Source organism: Moschus berezovskii, chromosome 22, assembly GCF_049115385.1.
Source record: "Moschus berezovskii isolate FMDL1 chromosome 22, NW_MosBer_1.0, whole genome shotgun sequence".
NCBI lineage: Eukaryota > Metazoa > Chordata > Mammalia > Artiodactyla > Moschidae > Moschus > Moschus berezovskii.
The window spans coordinates 50,092,678-50,116,250 of NC_142481.1; the positions used below are offsets into that span (position 1 = coordinate 50,092,678).

At 62.5% G+C, this 23,573-nt stretch overlaps 1 protein-coding gene across 7 annotated transcripts in view; it reads right to left on the reverse strand.

Moving 5' to 3' along the window:
- The window catches only part of ZFPM1 (zinc finger protein, FOG family member 1), a 61,667-nt gene that overhangs the window by 4,944 nt on the left and 33,150 nt on the right, over window positions 1-23,573 (reverse strand). For 5 of the 7 annotated variants that reach the window (XM_088830587.1, XM_088830586.1, XM_055412972.2 and 2 more), the window contains 3 exons: window positions 10,608-10,741; window positions 3,496-3,598; window positions 1,729-1,938 (listed from right to left, as the gene is read on the reverse strand). In XM_088830587.1, coding sequence (XP_088686713.1) covers window positions 1,729-1,938; window positions 3,496-3,598; window positions 10,608-10,741 — 447 coding nt within the window. Of the gene's footprint in view, window positions 1-1,728; window positions 2,000-3,495; window positions 3,599-7,085; window positions 7,630-10,607; window positions 10,742-23,573 lie in introns of those variants that run through there. The other 2 variants (XM_088830590.1, XM_088830591.1) reach the window with 2 other exon arrangements.

The following is a 23,573-nucleotide window of genomic DNA, read 5'->3' on the forward strand; positions in this document are numbered from 1 at the left end:
CTCACAGGTGAGAAAATGGAGGGTCCCAGTGCTGGAGTCTCAGGAATTAAACTGGGTCTGATTGACTCTGGAGCTCAGGGTCTGAGGGCCTTTCTAGACCACCAAGTGGAGACCCACTTGAGGCTTGGGTGGGGTTGGTGTAAACTCGATAGCGAGTCCACCATGGCCTCACAGATGAAACATCAAACTCAAGGGGAGGGAAACCGAGGCCCAGAGAGGCTGCCTCTGGGCTGGCTCGAGAGAAAGTCCTCTAGCACTGGGGCTCCTGGCAGGCCCCCTTGAACACAGAGGGGAGACAGGCCCAGAGGGGCAACGGATGCCATTTCCTGCCCTGGTGCAGTGGCTATCCTGGCCCCTTAGAGACCCTTCCATTCAGCCTCCCTCTTTCCTGAAACTTCAAAGTTTAGATAAGACTCCTCTGTATTCACCACTGCCCTGAGCCCCCTGCAGGGCCCGTTCACCCTGGAGCAGTGGGCTTGTCCTGTCCAGTACAGTCCCTCCACACAGGCTCTGGGCACGGGCCTCCTGCCTGTGCTTGTCCCCCCTCCCCTCTAGTGACACCTGCCTCACTTGGCTGCAACTGTTTCGGTCATGGTGTCCGTTCCAGTGCCTGCAGATCCTGTCTCAGATCATGGGGCCTCATCCCGCTCAGAGCTCCCCACTCTGACCACACCCTGAGTCCCAGCACGTGTCCACTTAGTGCCCAACAGGCGCCTCAGGTCAGGCTGCTGGGTGGGCCCTCCTCACTGCTTGTGATGGACGGACAGTCCACAGCCACACCGCAGCCCTGGCCTCGTGCCGCTGCCTCCTCCCCCAGCAGGCCTTCAGGCTCCAGCGCCTCTCTGGCTCCTGCCTTGGTGCCTCCACTAGCTTTAGGTCATCAAATTTGACCTGCTTAAGAGGAAGGCCACTTTTCTCCATCTAACAGCCACGCAATTTTAGAACTAAATTGGATCCCTGACTTAGCGACTGCACACACATTGCTGCCTGAAAGCCCTCTGCTGGGGACGTTTCTCAGAAGGGACCCCAGCCCTCACATGGGATCACACTTGGAGTCTTGCTCTGGCCAAGGTCTTGCTGGGCCGTCTGCATAGCTGCCCTCCCTGGTCTGCGGGTCTCCTGAGCACCCCAACTGAGGCAGCCCAGGCCAGTGCCCATGTCACTGCTTTTCTCCCATCGTGAACCTGCCTGTGGCCACCTGCCTCTGCCTTGGGAGTGGTGGTGGTTCCCTCAACACAGGCAGGTCCCCCCACTGCTTGGTCTGGCGTGGACCTCAAACAAGGATTTGAGGAATAAGCAAGTCCAGACCCTCTGCTGGTTGTGAGGAGGGTCCCTCTGCTCCAGCTGGTCTCATCGGCGGCTTTGTCCTAGGGGACATAGCTGTGTCTCTCGCAACTGGGAGGCAGGGGCGGGGCCAGCACGTAGTGGGTGAAGGCAGGGCCGCTGCTGGACCCCCAGGGTGGGTGCATCAGAGACCCCAGCCCCACGAAGCTGCTCTGATTGCTGGCTGAGTAAATGCTGCAGAACCTGTGTGTGCCAGACACGCCGGGTGAAAAGAGCCCTCACCCATGGGCTGCATCCTGGGGCTCCCCCCTGAACCCCACTGCCAGGCCCCTGGAGCACATGCCCTCCTCTGGTTAGCTAACAGATCAGGTGACTGGTCCCTGCAGATCTTAACCTGGGCACCCCTTGCGGTCTAGAGGGGGCGGGTGGCAGTGGGTTACTCACTGTTGACGACTGCTGTTGCAAGGATAGACGCCATGCCGGCCTGCTGGGGCAGGAGCTGGATGTCGGCATGGGAGGGGGCTGGGCTCTTGGGCTCCGCCGGCTCCTTCTTCACAGGGTGGCTGGGGTTGCTGGGGGGCTTGGCTACCAAGAGCACTTTCAGCTGTCCACCTGCAGGCACTGGCCTGGTGAGCCTGCACCAGAGAGCTTCATCTGCAGGGGAGGGCAGCTGTGATGCGGCGGGCAGCAGCTCCAGGCCACGACGGCCATGCCTCTGCAAAGACCTCCCCAATCTTATCCTCCTGAGTGCCTCTGCGCGGCCCCATCTTAGACATCTGGGTTCCGCAGCTGGGCATGGGGCCGGAGAGAAGCCACACCAGATGGGCAGCTGTGGCCAGCTGGTTTCCATGGTGCCCTGCCTCCTTGGGGCTCCTGAGTGGTCCCCTGGGGTGTGCCTGCTCTTTGGACCTCCCTGCCCAAGCCTGTCTGAGTGGGAGGGCCCTTTTCCAGGAGAGGGGAGTCGAGCAGACTGGAGCAGCTCGGAGGGCTGGATAGCCACTCACCGATCCCTGGAAAGGCCTCACAGCTTAGCCGGCACGGCTGTTTCCACAGCGGCCTGCAGGGGGCAGCCTCGGCTAACAGGACTCGGTCCAGCTCAGAGGCTGACAGGAGCCTGCCTTCCCTAAGAGGCAAGGCCCCAGGCCACCTTAAGAGAGCATTCAGCACCCAAGGGACCCTTGTCCTACCCAGGCAGATGTGTCCTGCTGACCAGGCCAGGCAGTGCTAACCAGGCCATTTCCCAGTCAGGTGTCCAAGCCCCTAGCTGGTCAGCTGTTGGCAACCCGGGTCCTCCAGTGCTCTTTGGGCCCTTAAGAGTACTCTCAAGCAGGGAGGAGGGGTCGGGGTCCTCTGGAGAGGGGTACACGGTGGCCATATTAGTCAGATTCATGGGGTCAGCACAGGGCAGAGGGAAAGCTAAGGTCCCTGGGTGCTGATCTCAACCACCGCTTGGGCCCTTGTGCCCTGGGGACCCCACATGGGGAGGGGCTAGGGTGGGTGTTGGAGCAGCAGCCAAGCCTGGTCCCCTCTTGCCCCCAGGACACTTAATTCATTGTACTCAGGAGATGGTGAGGGGGACACCCCCAGAACATTCCACCAAAGTGGAGCCCCCTGTTGGGGAAGGAGGTGGGTTTCTGTGGTCAGCAGGCACATGGCCCTGCCAGGTGGCCGTGCTGTGGTGGATGGCCCTTGCTTAGGTGTAGAACTTGTCATGAGTCTGTCCCCCAACCTGCCCTGGGACCAGAGCCTCCATCTGTAATGGGAGGTCCCCCACCTTGACACCCAGATTGTCACACACTGGGAAGGCTGGTCTGGGCAGACCTGGGCAGGCAGGACCGGGACACCAGGGGTGCTGAGGACCCAGCCTGCTCCCCTCCCTCGAGGGCCACTCCTGGACGGTACAGGAGGGACATGGGGGCAAGTGCTTTCCTTGCAGAGGCCCCACCCACATGGACCCGCCGGCCCCTGCCAGACCTGGCAGCCCACCAGTTACGCCACTGCCCTGGTGGTCTCCCAGAGGTCCTGAGGGCAGTCCTGGCCTCACTGGGGGGCTGCTCCCCCATGCTCGGGCAAACGCCTGTCCAGCCCTAGACTGGCATTGATGGCATGGCAGCAGTGGCCCAGGCAGGCTGGTTTGCCTTTAAGGACCGCCCCAGGGAGAGCATGACCCCCCTCCTCCGGAAGCTGTGAGGGAAGCGCCAGGATACCAACCCTTCCGGTAGATCTCTGCATTGGCTTCAGCCTCGGCCAGGGCCTGGGGCAGCGTCCTCAGCCAGCAGGCCTCGTCCTCCAGCAGCAGGGTCAGGGCCGGGCTCTGGGGGCAGGAAGAGGGGTCAGCAAGCACTCAGTCATGCTCCCGGACACAGCAGAGAAAGAGGTAGGCCAGGAGCGTCCCCAGGGACCACGTGGGCATAAGCCTGAGAGTCCACCCCTTGGCTGTGCCAAGTACCGTGCGGGCAACAGGCACACCGCAGGAAGCTGGCGCCTTCCATGGGTCAGGCGCTGGGTTCACTGGGGAGCTGAGGCCCAGAGAGGTCGAGCAGCTTGCCCAAGGTTGCACAGCCAGTGAGTGGCAGAGTACAGAGGCACGTCCAGACCTCCATTCGCTCCAGCCGCCCCCTCTGGAGTGGGCTGCTACCCCAGGCGCGGGCTCCTGGCACATAGGCCCCCGGAGTGAGCAGGGGACTGGCCTGGAGGAGATGGCATCGTCCCTGTCCTCCCTCCCAGCCCCAGGGCACGCCAGTGCACCTCTGTCCGGTCCATCCCGGGGCTGGCAGGTGGCAGACACGCAAGGAAACTCTGCCTGGGCCCAGCAGCCCCACGAGGTCCCCGGGCAGCAAGATGTCCCCCTGTCTTGCTGGCTGAGCACTCAGCCTCCCCGTGGCTCCCAGAGCATGGTCAGCCCCTTGCCCCCACCTTGCTGGTGGCACCCTCCTCCCACCTCACAGGTGAGGGAAGGGAAGGGGGCAGCTCACTCCCTCAGTGCCCTGGCCTGAGAGTCCGGCCTTTGAAGTGCCCAGTGGGGAGCAGTGCAGTATAGACCTCTCCCTGCTTGGCCCCAGGAGGTTGGGGTGACCACTGCTGCCTGTCAGGCTGAAGCCCCAGGGCTGGGTGGGTTCTGGACTGCTCCTCTCCAGTGGGGCGGCCAAGCTCAGCCCCTGGGTGCCATGTGCAAACTGTGTTGAGCTAACTGTAAGACCATGTTATCTGCTGCCCCCGGATGGGGACGTTTGTGCACCCCGGGGCACATGTGGCAGTTGGCCAGGATGCTACGTGGTGGGATGGCTGGGGCAAGTAGCACTTGGGGGGTCCTCTGACAGGTGTGGGCACGGCCATGCCTGGTCTAAGTCCATGGCTTTACTGGGCTTTGCCTGCAGGGACCACGTGGGCTCCAGAGCTGGGTACTGGGGTGCAGTCCAGACTCCCTGACTGGGAGACTTGGGAGGGCACTGGCCCTCAATGCACAGCGGCCTCACCGCACCCCTCTGTGCCTTGCCCTCATCCTGTGGTGGACTCGGGCAGCCCGGCCAGTGGACCAGCTGCGTGGCTCAGTCGTGGAACAGTCGAGTGGAGAATAGTTGGCTGGTGGGTCACGGGAGTGGAGCTGGCCTGCACCATGCCCACCCTGCCAGGGCCCCATCATCTCTGCAGACGGTGATGCCCGGAGCCCACATGCCCCCTCAACCAACCCTGTGCTGCCACCTGTTCCCGGGGTGGGTCACAGGCCTTTCTGTGACTTGGTTTCCCCTGGGGCACCGGGCAGTCACCGTCAGTGTGGAGCCCCCCTGTTTTGGACAGCGCCTGCCTGGCAAGTGAAGAACAGGAGCAGGGCCACCCTTGCTCCTTCATTCCCTCCGGCCGGCAGGACACAGCGGGCAGGGCAGGGGCTGTGCCTCCAGGCCCAGGAGGCCACCAGGCCGTCAACCACCAGACATCAACTGGAGACGAGGGGCTCCACCAAGGAGCTGGCGTTTGAGGACCAGCTGCAGAGCTGGGGGTCTCCCCGCTGGGAGGTTTCTGCCGCCCACTGCTGGGGACAGGCTGGGGCCAAAGCGGAGCGGGTGCAGCAGCAAGTGGCCAGCGGCTCCCGTATCCTGGCTGGCCCGAGCTGGGCTGGCAGCTCGCGGAGGCAGGGGCCTCTCTGAGTCTCTAATGAATATTAATGAGTGGAGGAGGGAGAAAAAAATTAATCTGCCTGATCCTCCGATGGGTGCTGTGGTAACGATATGAAATCTAATTATTCGTCCCAATATTTCTAAACCCTCAAACTGAGACTGACAGCCTCCCGGTCGGTTTAGGGCTTATCACTCTTGGGAGCGGCGTGTTTGCGGCATGATAAAAGCACAGCCCTGCTGACGCTGCAGAACCCCCGATTCTCCACGTCCGTCCACGCGGAGGGCAGGAGGCAGCGCCGTGCTCCTGGGGGCTCTGTGCCTCCTGTCAGCAGCAGCCCCTTGCCTGGTGGCTGCCCTGGACTGGCTGGGGGCCCATGAGGGTGGTGAGGGCCAGGGGACATGGGGACCCCATGCCTGAATCCCAAGAGAGAGCGGGGCCAAGAGATCCAGGGTTAGGACCCTTCCCTCTCATTCCCTTGGCCCTTATTACTCTGGGGGAGCCTGGCCCCCACTTACATGGGCAAGGCTGAGCCCACCACCCCTGACATCCCCTCCTGCGCTTGGACCCTAGGGGTGCAGGCACCAGCACCCCACCCACAGTTCCAGGGAAGGGAGCCCGCCTCCACCCAGCCCTGGGCAGTGAGGACAGATTTCAGTCTCTACCCTCCTGCTGTGAAGGGGCAGACACAGTTCGAGCTGCCCTATTCTATCTTTTCTTCTCCCCCTCTGCTCCCACCCTAATTCCAGGCAGCCCTGGGACACAGCCCTTTTCTCTGGTGGTTGAAGGTCCTGTGGGCAGCAGGGTGTGAGCCTGGCCCTTCTGCCAAAACTATCAGAGACTGGCTACCTCCCCTCCCTGGGTGCCCCCAGGCTCACTGCTGGGTTTGGGTCTAGCTCGCTCTGGACAGGCTAGGTCCAGAGTGAGCAAGAAGCTTGGTTCCCCACTCTGCCTTAGCTGTAGGGGTTGCTTGGTCCCTTTCTGACTTGGCCTCCGCACCCAGCCCCGGGATAGTGGGCGGCCCCTTTAAATTCTCTGGGTGCATCTGAGAACCCTCCTTGTTCCCCCAACAAAGAGGTCAGTGTCTGGGTTCTGTGCCCGCCGATAACCATCAGAAACCCTATCTCTACCGCATCCGCTGTGACAGCCATATCTCAGGCTGTTCCCAAACCTGCCTTGAGCCCGTGAAGCAGCGTCCAGGGGCAGCGGGGTCCTGGCTCAGGGAGCCAGGCGGTCCGTGGAAGGCCTCCCAGGGCACCGCGGGCAGGCTCACGGAGGGTCAGGGGAGCAGGCTGTGGTGGGCTCTGATCAGGCCTGCACCCCTGTCTTGTCAGTTCGTCCCACTCAACATTGCCAGAGGCATACCCACCCTGGGGGCGGCTCAGGTGTGTCAAGTGAGAGAAGCACAAGGGACCCACCGTGTGCCACGCCTGGGCTGGGCATCTTCCCTTAGGGATCATTCCCTATGGCAACCCCAGGAAGAGGGACCTCACCAGGAGAGCACTGGGCTGGTGCGCTGCAGCACCCCACCCTATGGCCAGGACTCATCCTGCGGAGTTTGGCTCTGCCCGGCCATGACCACTGATGACAGCCTTTGCTGGGGGGGGCGGGGGCGGGTCCTGTGGGGAGAACCGCTCAGAGCCCGTGGTGCCCAAAGGCCCAGCCCCATCTGCATGAAGCCAGCTGACCTCATGTCAGTCTCATGGACAGGGGCTGCCTGCCCAGACCTGCTGCTCCTCCAGAGGGTCCCTCCTGCCTCACTGACGTCACAGTGGCCTTGAAGATAAAGTGGATGAGCTCTGGGAGGGCAGCGGGACAGAGATGGATGGGCCAGGTTAGTGCAGGCCTGCTTGTTCATTCACACCCCCCATCCATTCACCCTTTCACACACTTACATTCCTACCTGTCCATCCATTCACCCACCCACCTACCCATCTTCTACCTGCCCCCAGATGCACCCACCTGTCCATCCTTTGCTTGTCCATCCACCTTCTAACTGTCCAGCCATCTTCCATTTACCCATCCACTAGCCACTCCTGCATCCGCCATCCACCTGCCCATTCATCCGGCACTCAACCTTCCCTCTGACACCTACCTGTACACGCATCCATCCACTGATCCACCCAGTGTCCACTCACCTTTCCATCCACCCTCGTCCATCTACTATCCTTCCTCTGTTATCCATCCACCTTCTGCCCATCCATCCAGCACTTAACCTTCTATCCAACATCTATCTGCCTGTACACGCATCCATCCAGTTATCCAGCCAGTGTCCACTCACCCTCCCATCCATCCACCAACACCCTCCCCTCCACCTCTGCCCATCACTCTGCCATCCAGGTCACCTGCCTGTGCACCCACCATCCATCTCTCCACCCATCCCCCACTTCATCCTCTTACCCATCCGTATCCACCCACACCCAGCCTGAACATTTCTTCTGCATCTGAGTACAAGTTTTACACTGCTGGGCCTCCAACCCCTGGGTTTCCAGCAAAGGCCACAGTTGCATCCTGGGGTAACTTGAGGTCCCACAGCAAACCAACTCTTGACTCCTGTCAGCCTCTGCGCGCTGTGTCCTTTCCTTGGTCCCATCCCCAAGGCCTGGCGTGTGCGGGGATGCCACTCTGCCTCCTGTCTGCTCTGCAGGCGGCCTCGGCCCAGGGTGATTGTGGGAAACTGCTGCCACACCCCAGAGTTGCCCCTCTCCCACTTCGTCCTCCAAACAGCAAAGACAAGCTGCGTGGCGGGCGACGGGATGGTCTGGGGTGGGAGGTACGTGGGGGAGAGAGCCGGGCCCATCAACTGAGCTCGATAAGGGGCCCGCTGGAACGCTAGCAAAAATATTTAGACAATAAATGAAGTATCGGAGAGGCACGTGTATCTTTAAGAAATCAATCATCTTGTACGCGTGTCTGGACACTTGGCGCCAAGGCGAAGATAGCGCCTGCTGGGAAGATAAGGGTTAATCAAGGATTTAATTCTGCAGGAGATAAAGTCACAGGCCTTCCTCCCTGGGCTGCCCTTCCTCCCTGGGCTCCTCTGTGTGAGCCTCAAAGGAGCGCTCCCTGGACACTATCTCCCTGCCTGGAGAGGGTTTCCAGCCTCACGCCAAGTCTCCCCAGGCTGACCTGTGCCCTGGGCCCAAGGAATACAAAAACCTCCAGAGGGAAGGCTGCTGGCGGGAGGGGAGTGTCCAGGGGTGGGGGTGCAGTGGGGATCCTGGAGCTCCAGTCCCCCAGCCCCACCTTCAGGGGTCTCTGCTCTTTGGTCCTGGTGACTGCCTCACATTACCAACCCTCTCGGGCCTCAGTTTTCTCATCTGGACATTGGGAACAGCAATGCCTCCCTCAGGCAGGGCTGGAGAAAACGAGGGGCCAAGTCTAAAGGGCGCCTAGCAGTTGTGTCTGGAAAACACAGCTGCCCCTTGAAAGGGGCTGACCTTCCTCAAGGAAGGAGCAGAGGGAGTGGTGGGGCCCTGCTTAGGACAGACGGAGGGCACCAGTCAGCCTGCCTTGGTGCCGTCACCACGGCTTTTCTCTACACTGAGAGTTGAGATGTGACCGTCACGGAGCTCCCATCAATGCCCCCCCTAACAGCTACCCTCTTGAGGGTAGGCTGCTACTTGCATCCCTCCAGCGACAGGGAGCTTCCTGCCTATAGGAACTGTGGTAAGCACCACAGCCTCAATCACACAGTGGAGCCAAAGTCTGGCTCCTTCCAAGGAGCTGAAATCCACACTGGAACTTTCGCTGCTTCCTACCTGCCAGGGGCCATGGGTCAGGAGGGTCGCCCTCCACAGGGTGCTGGCCATGCTGCCCTGGAGGCGTGGCCTGGGGTAATCGCCGCACATGTATCACCTCATTTAACCCGCCCAGCAGCTCCAGGAAGCCGGCTTCCCCGCCTTACAGACGAGCTGCCGCTCTGCCACCCTCTTCACTGCCGGGAGTGCAGGCTCAGGCTTCAAGGACCCTACGGGACTCCCGTGTGTCCCCCTGAGGTTCCCCGGGCTGAGGAGACAGCAGCTCAGAGAGGGGGGGCACACAGCAAAGTGGCCACAGGGTGGGACACCCCAGGGTCCGATCCTGTGCCATGGGGATGGCCTGGCCTTGAAGGTGGGCACTTTGTGTCCTGGGCCAGCCTCCCACCACCTCGCTGAGCCGTCTCCAAGCTCCTGAAGCCTGGGTCCCGAATCTGAGACCTCTGCCCCAGCGTGACCCATGGCCCAGGCTTCACTTCTCACCAGAGTAGCTAGGGGCCGCGAGCCACCATTGGAAGGGCATGCCTGGGGATTCTGCCCATGCTCCCTGCCAGCCCTGCTGCAGGCCCCGTGCCTGGGCCTGGTTTCCTCTGCAGAGAAACGAACTCTGTTGGGTTGGAGCTGATTAGGCCTGGGGGAGGGGGAGAGGGGCAATCCCACCCTCAAGGCCCCGCAGTGCCACTGAAGGCTGACCAGAGGCCCAGCATCACAGGGCACCTGCTAGCACCCTGGATCCAGCTTCACCTGAATGCCACACCAGCAATCACAAGGGCCCGGGTCATGGCTGCACCTGCACATGTGCGGTGCTGGGCCCTGGACTTGGGGGGTCAAGCTGGGTGCTGCCTGTCCTTCTAGGCCAGCGTCACCACAACTGGAGGTGTTTCCCGAACACTCATCATGCACAACCTCCCTCTCCACCCCATTCCCATCATGGCAGGTGCCCATCCACCACCCACACACCAACCCACACGGGTTCTAAAATGAGCACTTGTGCCCCCTGCGAGAGGATGCCGCATCAACTCGCCTTAAGGAAAGGGCATCTCAGAAGTAGCCCTGAGACAGGTGACATGTCGCCCTTCCCTTTCTCTGCCTCACCAACTTCTCCTTCACTGAAAGCCCACTTAAAGAACCCTCCCGCAGGCAGCCCTTCCTTGGTCACCCTGAGGGCTATAGCTCCACACCACCTCCCCCAGGCAGCCCTCCTTTTGTCACCGTGAGGTCCCATAGGCCCTGTACCACCTCTTTCAGGCAGCCCTCCCTGTGCTCCCACAGTTACCTCTTCCCTTCCCTTCTGGTCCCAGCACCTCATATCTGTATCTCCTGACCTGTTTCAAGTAGAGAGGCAGGAGCTCCTGGGCAGGGGTCTAGTCCAGGCCTGGCTCAAGGATTGAAGGGCCTGCGCCCCAGGCTGGACACTGCCTTGGCCTATGCGGCTGAGATTGGGCTACTTACCAGTTCTGCTTGCCCGGGGGATGAGGCTTTGGTCTGGATGCTCCCGCAGAATGGGCCCCAGGACAGGCCCTCGGTGAGGCTGCGCCGAGCCCGCACGCACCTCTGGCCGTCTTGCAGCAACGGCTCCAGCTCGTCTACGGGGAGAGACGTCAGAGGTGTGAGGAGGGCCCACTGCCCAGGTTCAGTCCATCCTTGCAGCCCCCTTCACCCAGAAGCATTCAGGGGACTGAGGGCAGAGGATGGCGCGCAACGGGTGGTGGCCCTGTGGCCTGGCTAGGCCCTGAGGGTGGTGCTGGGTCCTGGGGGCCAGGCTAGACCCTGCGCTCAGACCTTTTATGGGGGATGGCAAGCTGCAGCAACCAGACAGCGAGGGGCACCTGCTGCTGGATCTGAGCAGGTGGGCGCACAGCTCGGGGACCACGGCTGCCACGTTGGGACGCGTGTGCCTTGCACACCTCAGGGCGCACACACAGAGCCAGGTCACCCCCTTTGCCTTACATGGGGGCGACACCACCGAGGACGACGATGCCGACGAGCCCCCTCTCCCGTCCCACCTCCCATCCCCCCAGCCCCCTCCCATTGGCTCGAGTCCCGAGATCTGCAGGGCGCACCTGTGCAGGCAGCTGTGGAAAGGCTGGTTTCCCACTGAGTCAGGGACTGCATACCTCCCACCTCCTGGGGTTGGGGTGACATTCAGTGAGTCAATTCTCAGCACCTGAGCACAGGGCCCAGCAGGGGAGCCAGGCCAAGAGCTAAGTGTCCTGCCCCTGAGGTCCTTGGCACAGCCAGACCGCGTGCACCAAGGTGGCGCCATCACTCCCTGCAGGACCCCCGCCTACTTTCTGGAAAGGTCTGGACAGGATTCCTGTTGTGGCCCTTGGTCAGCAGTTGCCTTTCTGAGCAGTCTGCTGCGCTACTGGGGGTCGAAGGCTCTCAGGCTGAGTGGCTGGTGTGGTGGCTCCTGTGGCTGGGGCGGCCACCGCAGGGCTCTGTCCCGTGGATGTGGACTGCTGGCCTCTGCTGGGAGCCCCCCTAGTCCCTCTCAAGGGGCAGGACTTCAGGGTTGCACAGTGTTTGCATTCAGGCTCCCAGGCTCAGCTGGACCTTGCTGCACCACCCACATAACCTTGTGGGGTGGACCACAGGGCGGCCCCTAAAGACCCTGTGCTGCAACCTGTGGGTGGGCCCTACAGCAAATGACAGGTAATCTCATGAGAGAGACATAGGAAGAAGCCCCTGTGAAGACGGGGCAGGGACTGGCATGACATAGCCGCAGGACTTCCAGCTCCAGAGCTGTGAGAGAGTAGATTTCCAACATTTCAAGGCACCAAGGTTGTGTGATTTTCCCTGGGCCACCCTGGGAGAGACACGTGGCAAGTTACCCGCCCACTAGAACCAGTGTCCTCCCCGGGAAGGGGATGATGGTGGCCATGCCCCCACAGGGCGGTCCCTCCCCAGGCCACACGCCCTCTGCCCTGGAAGGCAGGGCCACCTTGTTCCTTGGGTGCCACCTGGGCCTACAGAAGCCTCATGTGGCCTGGCCTGGACCCCAAGCAAGCACTGCTGTGTCGGCCCCACTTCCTGGATCCCTGATCGGGCAGGCTGTGGCCTTAATGGGCCTGATTATCAGATAACTGCCGGCCTAATGGCACAGATAACGTGCAAATACGCCAGGAGGCCTGGCTAAAACGTTCTAACTGGGTCCTTGTCTTCCCCAGGGCTGATAAGATGGCAGGGGACCAGGACGAGGCCAGGAGGCGGTGCCCTTTATCGGCCCTGTGGGGAGGGGCACGTTGCTCTGTGGCCCGCCCACAAGGGGCTGTGTCCACCCGAGCACCAGGATGGCCTGGGTCCTGGCCAGGGCTCCGCAGGGTACTGGCCGGCACCCAGTCACCTGTTCCTGCCCAAACGGCCCTGTGACGTCAGCCTTCCCCTTATTCCCTCCCCCAATACAGATGAGGAAACAGGCCCCGAGAGGTCGTGAGGCTGGCGGCGGGAGGTCAGGATCTGAGCACAGGCCCCTGCTCTCCAGGGTGTACCTGGGTCTCTGGTGCTCTGCTTGGCTGGCCCCAGAGGGTGGGAATGTGGGGAGTAGAAGAGGCTGCCTAATGATGAGCTTGCTGGGCCCTTGTGGGCTGCTTCTGAGGCTGGGGGGAGCCCACCAGGGTTAGGGTATACTGCCCGTCCCTCCCATTGCCCCCACTGGAGGCAGGGGTCAAGGAGGAATCTTTCCAAACCCCCATGTGCGTACAGCCAGAGCCTTCAAGCCTCTAAAGCAGGGAGGCCCAGGCCCCTCTCTGGGCTTCAGTTCTGCTGCTGGGGCCACAGACAAGCCAGGGACAGTCCTTTCACTGTCTGGGGCCTGTTCCTGGTTTGTCAGGCTGGGGACCCCTGTAGGAGACAGTGCTGTCCATCCGAGGCCAGCACCCACCTTCCCTGGGGAAGGAGGGGCAAGAAGTCGGTTCAGTCTTCCCGAGAGTGGCCAAGTCCCACCCAGACCTGGGGACACAGTGGGGATGGGGGTGGCTGGCAAGGTGCCCCGCTACGGGCGGGAAGGGGTGCAGCCGGGGGCCCCCAGTTGCCCCTGACTTGCTACAGCTGTGGGATCCTGAAGCCCCTCTAGCCCTGGCGGCCTCCTGAAGGAAGGGGCTGAGCACCCACCCACACCGCACCACAGCAAACTGCCGGTTCCCTAATCGTGCCCCAGGGCTGGCGGCCCCTGCTCCCAGATAACAGCACGGCTGGTGCTTCCCATGGCAGCCGCTCCATCGCCTGGGTATCATGTACCACCAGAGAGGATGGCTCCTGATAAAGAGGGCCAGCCGTTCAGCACGATGAGGTAGAACCCACCACTTTGGGCTTGCTGGGGGAAGGCCCAGGCCTGGGAAAAGCATGGAGGCCAGGGACCTGAGGGATGTGAGCTGGGAATCAGGCAGCGGTCAATCAGAACCCACTTCCCTAGTCCAGGGGAGGCTACCCCCGAGAGGCTGGGCGTTAGAAAGGGTGCCCCATGTGGGCAGAGTCAGGTGCCTGGCTCGGTGGGGCGAACGTGGCTAGATATCAGCCTCAGCTCACGCAGTGCACTTGTGTAGTACACAACCTGTGCGGCTGTCCACGGTGGCCCTGGTGATGTTCAGCTTCCAACCACTCAGATAGCCTATTTCCAGCTCCCAGTTCCTGCCTAACCCCAAGCACAAGTCAAGCAGGTGTTAAAGCCCAGTTAGCACCTATCAGAGACCCTTTCCCAACCAGAAATAAAACTGTATCCAAAAAAGTGGGGTGAGGGGGGGTGAGGCCACCTGCTCCTGGCAGACTAGGTACTCTGGTGAGAGCTCCATTCAAAACTGAGAATGAATTACAGTAAGAATGAGCAAGGAAGGGGCTGGGGGTGGCAGCTGACCAGGTGAGTGATAGACAAGAAGACACAGCTATTTTTAAATGCCCCCTAAAGCTCCAGAGGATCTACACACTGGTGGCCTTGGAGATGGTCAGCTCCCAACTGCACTCACAGGAAATGCGGAGCCAGGGAGGCCCAGGAGTGCTCAAGCCACAGTGTGAGGCCTGGCCAGGTGGGACTGGAACTGTCTTTGGACTTAACAAAACCCCAGGTAGGTACCTGGGGCAGAGCTGAGGGTGGCACATCCTCTGTCCTCAGAACTCCCAGGAAACATGGACAGCGGTGGCAGTGCCACTGGTGGGCCAATCAGGGTCGGCTTCCAGGTGGAGTGTCCTCCACCCTGGGAGTCTCCTGTGACCATGTCTCCATCTCCTCCTCCCAGCTCCAGAGAAGCTGGAGCAAGCAGGGCAGCTAGGACTCCAGCTCCAGCAAGGTCCTGGCAGAGGCCTCCCTGCCTTACCTACCATGGCCCCGTCCCCACAGCTGGACAGGGGGAACAATGCCATCTGCTCTGAGAACTAATGTGGTCCTAATGGAGTTTCCGGCTTCTGTTTTTGAGCCTTAGCCAAACGACTGCCATAAATCACAGGGATTCCTCCCAGCCACGCTGAAGCTGTCCCCACCCCCCCACCCAGGCGTACAGGAGAAGAGACTGAGGTTCAGAGAGGTTAAAAGACCGGCCCAGGGTACACAGCTGGCTGGTGGGATTTGACCAGAGCCCTAGCACACTCCCAGTCAGGGCCCTGACACCCTTTTCTGGGTCTTTCTGGGTGGAGGCAGGAGGCGATAGAGAAGAGAGGGCAGGGAGAGGCTGCTGGAGGGCGGGGGGGTGGGGCGGTGGCGGGCAGTGGGCAGCCCCTGCTCTCCGGTTGCGGGCTGGCTCCTCCTGGTGTGGAGGAGGGGCAGTCCTGTGTGGCCTGGGTGGGCCTCCCCAGGGGGGTCGGGCCATCACTACTGGCAGTGTCGGGACAGAGACTAATTTATTCTGGCAAATAACCCCTCACACATTATTTCCAGAACAAACGTGCCACGCTCGGATTCAATTTCACCCCCAAAGCATGTGTGAGAGTTCTGATGAGAAAATTCAGCCTTTGCATATTTACATGATTTAAACATCTATTTGGTCTCAAACTGCTTCAATGGCATCCTGAGGGGCCAGAGAAAGGAGGCAGGACTGGGCATGGCTACCCCAGGACCAGTGTGGGAGCCCAGCAGATAGGGTGGCGGCTGGGAGCACGGGTCTGGAGTCTACAGACGGGCCAGTCCAGTGATGCCTGGCTCTCGCTGAGCCTCGGGTCACCTGCTGGGCTGGTGGCTCAGAGAGTAAAGATGGTGACGGTCAGCACGTGGGCCCGGCATGCCCCCTCCCCTGCGCCTGGGTGTTTCCACATCTCTGGTCCTGCCAGGGCTGCAGAGAGCTGTCCTCAGACTCGGCCCTGCCCCCAGCTCTGTCCCACAACCTGGAGTCCTTGGCGGCCTCCTTCAACAACAGGCAAAACAAACAGTGAGGAGGTTCTGGTCTGCCTGCGCTTCTGGAGTGACCCAGAGAACTTGAGCAACCTGCTTAAGGCTGCTCAGCAAGGGCTGCAGTCATCTGGCCAGACCCGAGCTCTTTCCTGAGGGAAGATCCGGGGCTCCAACCCAGACCATCTGGCTCCAGAGCCCACAAGCCCAGCCACCCCCAGGTCCGGCTGAGCCACGGTCTGCTGGCCGCCTGGCAGTTCTGACCAAAGGGCCCTGATGTCCGCAGGAGTGTCTGTGAGCTCAGGCCTGCCCCGCGCCCTGCTGGCTGGCCCCTCCTTCCAGGGGCCGGGCTCCATTTGTGCTAATGACCAGTGGCCTCCAGGGTACAAAGGCCAGCCGCCCGGCAGTCCCCGCCCTGAATGGTGGGCTCTGGGATCAGTGTGTGGGTGCCCACCCTGGGGTCACTGCCAGAACCCACTTATCTAATCGGCCTCATCGCTCCCGCCCGGCCCCGCCCTGCGGCTCCCGGGGGCCAGCTGGCCCCAGCTTTGTCGGGAGCGGCCCTATCTCAGGGATCACGCTGTTTGCCTTTGATAAAAGTCAGAAAAGGGAGAGAAGGAGTGAGAGGGAGATGAAGAAAACCCCAGAGTGAGCAGGCTCCACCCTGGCAGGTTCTGGAAGTCTCCAAGGGCCTGGTCCCAGAGCAGCACGTCCTGCACCAATGTGCAAGCAGGCCCAGAGGGGGTGTGCACCTCCCTCAAGGTCACACAGCAGGCCAGGCGGTGGGGTTAGCCTGACCAGGTCAGGTGGGCACCACCAAGGCTGTGGGGGCCAATCTGGACATGCAAGACCTGGAGCTGGTCACCTTCTCTCCTGCTCTGTGGCTATGAAGTCTCTGGGCTGGGAGGGGAGGGTCTGTCTATGCCGGTGCCGAGGCCCTGCCTGTGTGTGGCTCTCCTGTGATCTGGCTGGAGGGGCAGACTGGGCTGGTGGATGGCAAACTCCCATCATCTCCTCGGAACGCTCCCACTCTAGGTCCTTCCTGCTGACCTGCTTTTGATTCCTGTTTACAGACGGGGCAACACGGCCCAGAGGAGGGGACTGGGGACAGACCAGGAGGGGGACCCAGGTCCTGCGGCACGAGCAGTGCTGTGGGATGTGCCTGGGTGAGCCAGTGAGGCCAAAGTGCATGGTGGGCAGCCAGCGGCTCCGCAGGAGGCCCACACACCTGCTGGAGCCATGTGGCTTCTCCCACCCGGGCTGGTGCCCCAGGCTGGGTGGCGGCAAGACTCTCACCCTGGCTGCTGACAGGCTTGGTGGCTTTCTCTAAGCTGTCCCGTTCTCTAGGCCTCAGGACCAGAAGATGGCCTGGATCAGGCCACACCTGAATCCGACATCAGGAAACTAAAAGGGGCGGAGCTTGATCCTAACCTGCTGTCGCTAGTGACCTAGAGACCATGGTGCCTTTTGGACAGACTCAGGCTCCCAGCTGTGACTCACGAGGACAAAGTGTCCAAAGGACATGGTTAAGCTCTGGGGTAAAATTGGTGGGGTCTGTTTCTGCCACTCATTGCAAGGCGAGGAGAACATGTCTTGGAGAGGTCAGGGGATGCTCTTAGGTCACAGGGCCAGCAAGCAGCACAGGAGGGTGAAGCCCAGATCCCCCTGACCCAAACCTGTGACCCCACCCAGGCAGTATGCTCTCACTCACAGCAAAGCCGGCAGAAGGAGAGGCTGAGCACTCCAGGCCCTAGGCATGATCCTGTCCCTGTTCCATAGGGGAGCTGAGTGGGGTGGGAAGCCATCCTGACACCAGTCCTGCACACAGGCCCAGCCCTGGAACCCTGGGCCCACAGCAGCGGCATGGCCAAGATGGAAGGAATAACCTGAAGTGTGCCTTCTACATAAGACAGCTCAGGGAGACACTAGCTCAGAGCAAAGCCACTTGAGTGCTTGGAGTATTAGTGGCTCTTTGGGGCCGGATGAGGGTTTCCCCTCTGCCTCCAGCCTGGGTGCCCCCAGGGAGCTCCTTAGAGTACCTGGACCCTGGCAGGAGAGCCTAGAACCAGCAGAAACAAATGGAGGAGCTGGGAGCTGGGGGCACATATGAAAACGGTGTCGGGCTGCAATGAGTTAAGAATTGTACGGTATACACCGGGGTCTCTGGCCTCGTGGGGGTAACTGGATGCTGAGACAGAGCCAGGCTCTGGTTCCCATGGGACCACGACCTGCTGGAGCCCAATGCTGCCTGCCACTCCTCGGCCTCAGACACCACCCTATCCCACACCCGCTCTGGGGGCTGAGCTCCACCAGATCTCTGCTGTGTAGTTCACGTTACCAAGGGCCCAGCTCTGGAGCTGTGGCCGTGACCAAGATGATCACCGATTCACTGACAGGGAAAGTCAGATGAGAGGACTCCTGAGAGCTGCCCCCGTGGCCCCTGCATGCCCCAGTGCACACTGCTGTTCAGGGGTCTCCCACTTGTCTGCTGGCCTGGTGCCCCGAGTTCCAGGCTGCACAGAGAATGAGCATCCCTGGAATGAGGTGGCCTTCTCATTCCAGGCCAGAGGTTTTCAAAGGGCTTTGAGCCCAGAGGCTCCTTCCCAAGAAGCTGCCCACAGACCCTGCACTCACATCAGCCGGTGGTGGGGGCAGGGCTGGAGCTCAGACCCAGAGGACCCCTCTCAAGCCCTCCCTTGGGGTGGGGCACACCTGCCCCCACACCTGCCGCCTGGGTGTCTGTGTCTCACGGGGCCTGCCTAGCTTGGGGTGGAGCCGATAGGCAGGCAGGTTCCCCAGAGCCGACGGCAGAGGGGGCTGGTGGGGCGGCACGCAGGCCCATCCATTGTGGGCTGGTGGTGCTAGGCACCACAGGGCCTGGGTCAGGGAGGGCCCTTCAGGGGGCAGGACCCTGGACACTCTAGCTGGGGGCCTCTGTTCCCAAGTCCCCTCATGCGTGCAGCAGGGGCGCCTCCACCAGCTCACTGTGCCCTAAGCTGCATCCTGCGCCAAGGGGCCCACGTGTGCATTTTAGTGACTCTCAGTCTCTCCCTAGAATGTACTCCTTGGGGAGGGGGCACCGGCGCCTAGGTGCAGCCCACCCTGTGGGCATCTGTCTGCAGGATGGTGGCAGGGGGGCGGACCTGGGGCTGAGCACCCGGGCCCTGCTGATAAGCCATAGGTCTGGGAAGAGGGGCAGCTGGTCGTGTGGGGCTGGGGTGGGGCGTGCCCCCCATGCCCTTCCACACCTGCCCTGAGACCCCAGATGCATGGAGGCCCAGAGCTGCCCCTGGGGCTCCCGCTTCCCATCTGTGAAGAGCTGGCACGTGGGATGGGTGAGGAGGGGACACACTGGCCCCTGGGCCTGGAGTCCACTGTGGACTGGCCCCCCCTGCCAGTGGGTGACGCCAGCCCCCAGGTGCTGAGCCCCTGTCCCCCACCCCCGCCAGCTGGTGCTGTGAACTTCTCTTCCTATCACTGGGACATCACTGGGATTATTGATTTTTTGACACAGAACAACAGCCTATCTCTATCGGGCTGAACCCTGGCCCCGGCTAATGGCAGACTGGGACTGCCTGGGGAGAGCCAGCACAGCAGTGCAGGGCGGGGCTGGCTCCACACCAGGGTTCTGATGGACCCCCCTTGCCCACCGGCCCATGGGGCCCCAGGACCTCAAAGTAGGTGGCCACACAGTCTCTCCAGCCTTCCCGAAAAGCTTAAAAGAAAAAAAGAACTGTCCTGGTCTCCAGGCCTCAGCCTTCCCATCTGTGGAGTGGGCAGAGGGCCCCAGCAGCTCCGGGCCCTGGGACTCTGATCTCGGGAGAGATCCTGTGGCCTGAGAAACCGGGTGGGCGGGGGTCCCTGGCTCTCCCCAGCCCTGCCTGGTCCTGGAGGGGTGGGCTTGAAGCAGGACCTGTGATAAGGTAAGGAAAATACCTCCTGTGCAAATAGCTTATCAGGCTCCTATCAGCCTGGGCCTCCTGGCCCCGGCCCTGTTTTCCAGGGGCCAATGCCACCGAGGGCCTTTCTTTCCGGCCGGCTTCCAGCTCACCACCTCTCAGTTGGCCCGGCTGGCCCCACCGCCCCCTGTGACCCGGGGCCCCACCCACCTGCCCCTTGGGCCCTGTCTCTCTACTGTGAATGGGCAGGAGTGGTGGGCATGAAGGGAGCTGAGGCTCTAGGCCAAGGCTGGGTGGTTGAGAGGGTAAAGGGAGGGTGCCCACCCTGCCACTGCCAGGGCACCACCACAGGATCCTTGGCACCACCCCAGCCTGGCAGGGGCCCACTCCGGCCCTGAGGGCAGTGGTGGGCACTGAGGTTGGCCAACATCACCGAGGAAGTTGCCACACCACACCACCCCGCAGGGCTGGCCCCTAGGGAGTAAGAATCTCCCTTGGGAGAAGCACTGGCACACCCTGTGTGAGCACCCTTGGGCCACTCCGCCCACAGAGGAGGCTGAGCCTGGGGAGGGCTGTGTCACCCAAGGCCCCAGGGCTCTGGGGCACTGGCCCGGGGCCCCTGAGGATGACCCAGCATGAGGCCGGTCCCAGGAACTGTGAGCCCCTCTCAGGAGCCATGCGGACCTGCAGACGCCTGCTCCCAGGACATGGATGACTCAGTCCTCAAGCTACCACGTGCCCTGGGGGGTGGCGATTCTCTGCGTTCACTGAGGTAGAGACCGAGGGTCAGAGGGGATCTGGTCACACAGTGTGGTGGTGACTGAGTTCAAGCCCAGCCCCTGATTCCTGTCCAGCGCTCTATTCTTCCTGCCCCTGTATGTGTGTGTGTGCGCGCGCGCGCGTGCGCGGGGGTGGGGTGGGGGGGTGGGGGTGGGTAGGGCGGGGCAGGGGCTGAGGAAGAGGCGACTTAGAGGACAGAGGGCCCTGCTTCCTGCACACAGTGGGCCCCGGCTGGCCCCAGCTCCAGACATAGCGCCCTTCCCTGAGCCTCTGCCCAGGAGCCTCCAGGGTGCCCCCGCTGACCCTCCACAGGCACCCCACGGCTGGGCTCCACCAGCTCTCTGCCTTGGGACCCGCACCCCTCTCATCTGCCGAGGTGACGGCTCCTGCCCTCTCTGCCAGGTCCCAGGCCCGCAGGGGAGGCAGAAAGGCCCGGGACCGGGGAGGTGGCGGCGGCGGCAGCAGGCACACACACAGCGCGGCAGGGCGTCTGTGCGCAATCCGTTTCTTTGGGAATCATTTCTCCCCTCTCGTGTGGACATTTTGCAGAGCAGCAGAAATAAAAACATTGATGGCTTACTATCTTCCGCACGCGGTGATGACTATCCACACCACCACGCCGCCCTACGCCTGTTTGTGTTTGAGATTATTTTTTTCTGGGGTAAATTCCTAGAAGTTGAACTGCTGAGTCAAGGCAGGGGCATCTGAGTGCCCTGAGGGGCCCAGGCGGCTCTGGCCTGAGCACCGAGGCGTGTGTGAGCACTCATGGGGCTGCGGTGGCCAACTTGGCACCCACTGCACCCAGCAGCTCCCGGCCCCACAGAGACCACAGTGGACCTGGGACCTGCGCTGGTTGGCTAGATGCCAGGACCACCTAGCAGAGGGGCGTGTGTGTGGGGATGGGGATGGGGTCGAGGAGGGGTGGACACTGAGGCTCTGTCTGGAGGGGGAGGGGTGGCCAAGGCGGCAGGACCCCTCCCCCCCCACATACAATATGCCCTGATAGCATCGCTCATTTCAGGCCCAGCTCGGCCCCTTCGGGCAGGATATGACCAGCCCTCGAGCCGATGGCAGCCCCTTTGTCCCATCTCCAGGCACTGATCTTATCGGTTGCGTCCACTGCCATAGTAATGGAAACACACGGTGAGGAAATAAGAAGTTAGCGCGCAGACAGAGCACTAACAATAAATAAATAAATAAGAAGCCCAGCGCCACGTGGGAGGGGCTCAGGGACACTGTTAGATCGGGAAGGCCTGGTGGGCAGCTCCCCTCCTGGTCTGGCTGACCCTCTGCAGCTTGCCTTCCTCACCTGTCAGGTGGGCCAGCCGGAGTCGCCGGCTCCCTGGGCTGTGGGGAGATCCCAAGACAGACAGAGCTGGGCATGAGGGCGGTCCTGCCCCAGTCACCCTTGCCCCCAGGGCCGTAAGCCCCAGGTCACCCCTAGGTGCCCCCGTGCAGGCACACACTGCTCTGCCACCCCGCCCACCATCGTCAGCCTTCCTGGCTCCTCCAGATGGCCCGAGAGTCCGGTCCCCCATCCCTCAGACACGAGGCCCAGGTGCCAGGCCACACATCCCAGTAGGAGTGGGGACGGCGAGAAGTCAGTCTGTCTTGATGCCCGTGGTCAGTGGCCCCCCAGCCAGGAGTAGCTGGACAGTCACCAGTGCTGGTGGCAGTAACTGCAGCCATGCAGGTCCCTCGCCAGCGAAGGCGCTGATGACAGTGACGGTGCGGCGCAGCCCTGACCGCCTGCCGTGAAGCCGGCCTGGCGTCGGGCATCCTGTGTGCGGCCTGCGCACTCCACGGGAGGTGGTGGGGGGAGGCGAGCTGAGGTGCCCCAGGCCACGGTGGGCCCAGGAGGACGAGGAAGCATGCTTCCGGGAGGGGCTGCCCTCTCCAGGGGCTCCAGGCGGGACTGGGAGGCCCCGCACCCCTGACGTCTGGAGGCCCTGGCGGGACAGGCGGACACTCAGACGCCCAGCCTCGGGGTTGGGGGCAGCCAGGGCAGGAAGCCGGCGGGAGGGCGGAGGAGGAAGCCAGCTCGATTAGCACCCGCGGCAGAGATAGGCGGCCCAGCCGCAGATAGCCACTCCCGGAAGGCGGTGAGGTCAGCGGCCAGGCCTGGGCCCCCACCCGTGGCCGGGAGAGGGGGATCTGGGCCTGGCCACACTCCCTGCAGGGCTCCCCGCGCCCCCTACATCTCCGCCGGGACAGGGTCCACACCCACCCACCACGGGGCCCAGAGAACCCCGTGGGGCAGGGCTGGGAGGTGGGACTGCAGGGCCCAGCTCTGGTCACCCCGTGTCTCTCTGGGCCTCAGTGTCCTCGCCTGATACACGGGGCACGGCGCCTGCCGCCACATCTCAGCATCAGCCTTTTCACGGGTCTCTCGTGTCCACATCAGAGCCCCTACATCCATTGGCCACAAGGCCGCTGGGCCGGCCCACGCGGTCTCCCCGCCGGGCCCTGCGTGGGTGGGCAGGCTTCCCCGGTGCCCACGGGGCTGGCTCCCCGCCGTGGAGCTCCCGGTGCAGATCCCCGAGGGCAAGAGGCCCGCAGCCCTCACCGTGTGTGCCCCTTCTCGGTCGCCTTCCCTGCTTAGCTTCTGGGCCCCTGCTGACTGCTCTGCGCAGAGTCTGCGGCCCCGGGAGGGCTGGGCTCCCCAGGGTCCGTGACAGAGACTGGCACACAGTAGGTGCCCAATGAATGAAAAGGGGAGCGAGTGAGTGGACAGGCTGTGTGGCAGCTAAGTCCAACGGGGTGGTGGGCAAGTCTTGCTAAAGAGTGGCCCGAGGATTGCCAGCCCCACTCATGGCTCCTGGCCCCCCGAGTGACCCGAGGCCCGGGCCTTTGTTGGGGCGGAGGTTGAAGTCAGAACTGGGCCAAAGGGCGGCTTCTACCAGCCGGGCTGAAGGACCACTGACCACGGAAGGGGCTACTCAGGGCTGAGGGGTCAGCAGCCTGGTTTGGGGGGATGGGCCATGGCCTCAGCTCCCTTCAGGGTGGAGGGGGCGCAGGCCCTCTGCTCAGGGCCCTCCTGGGGTGTTGTGTGTGGCCTGGCACCTGGGCCTCTGGTGCCCTCTGGGCGGCACACGATGCAGCATCCATGTGGGCCAGGCCAGCCATAAGGAGGGACCTCGGGCTCACGGCCCCAGCTCAGCCTTGGCTCCAGGGTTCTCCCACAGGGCCCCGCTGGCCGGGGGATCAGGCCGCTGCCCTAGCCTGGGGACTGATGCCCTGGGGAGGGGGCTTGAGAGGGGGTCAGGGAAGAACTCAAGAGGGCCCGTCAGGGTCAGAGCCAGCCAAAGCCCGGGACCCTGAACCCCATTTCCACGAAAACTACCTACAGAGTGGGATCCCCCTGCTCTCTGAGACTGTCCTTGTCAGCGGTCCCCAGACGGCGGCTGGCTCCCCTCACTTTTCTGG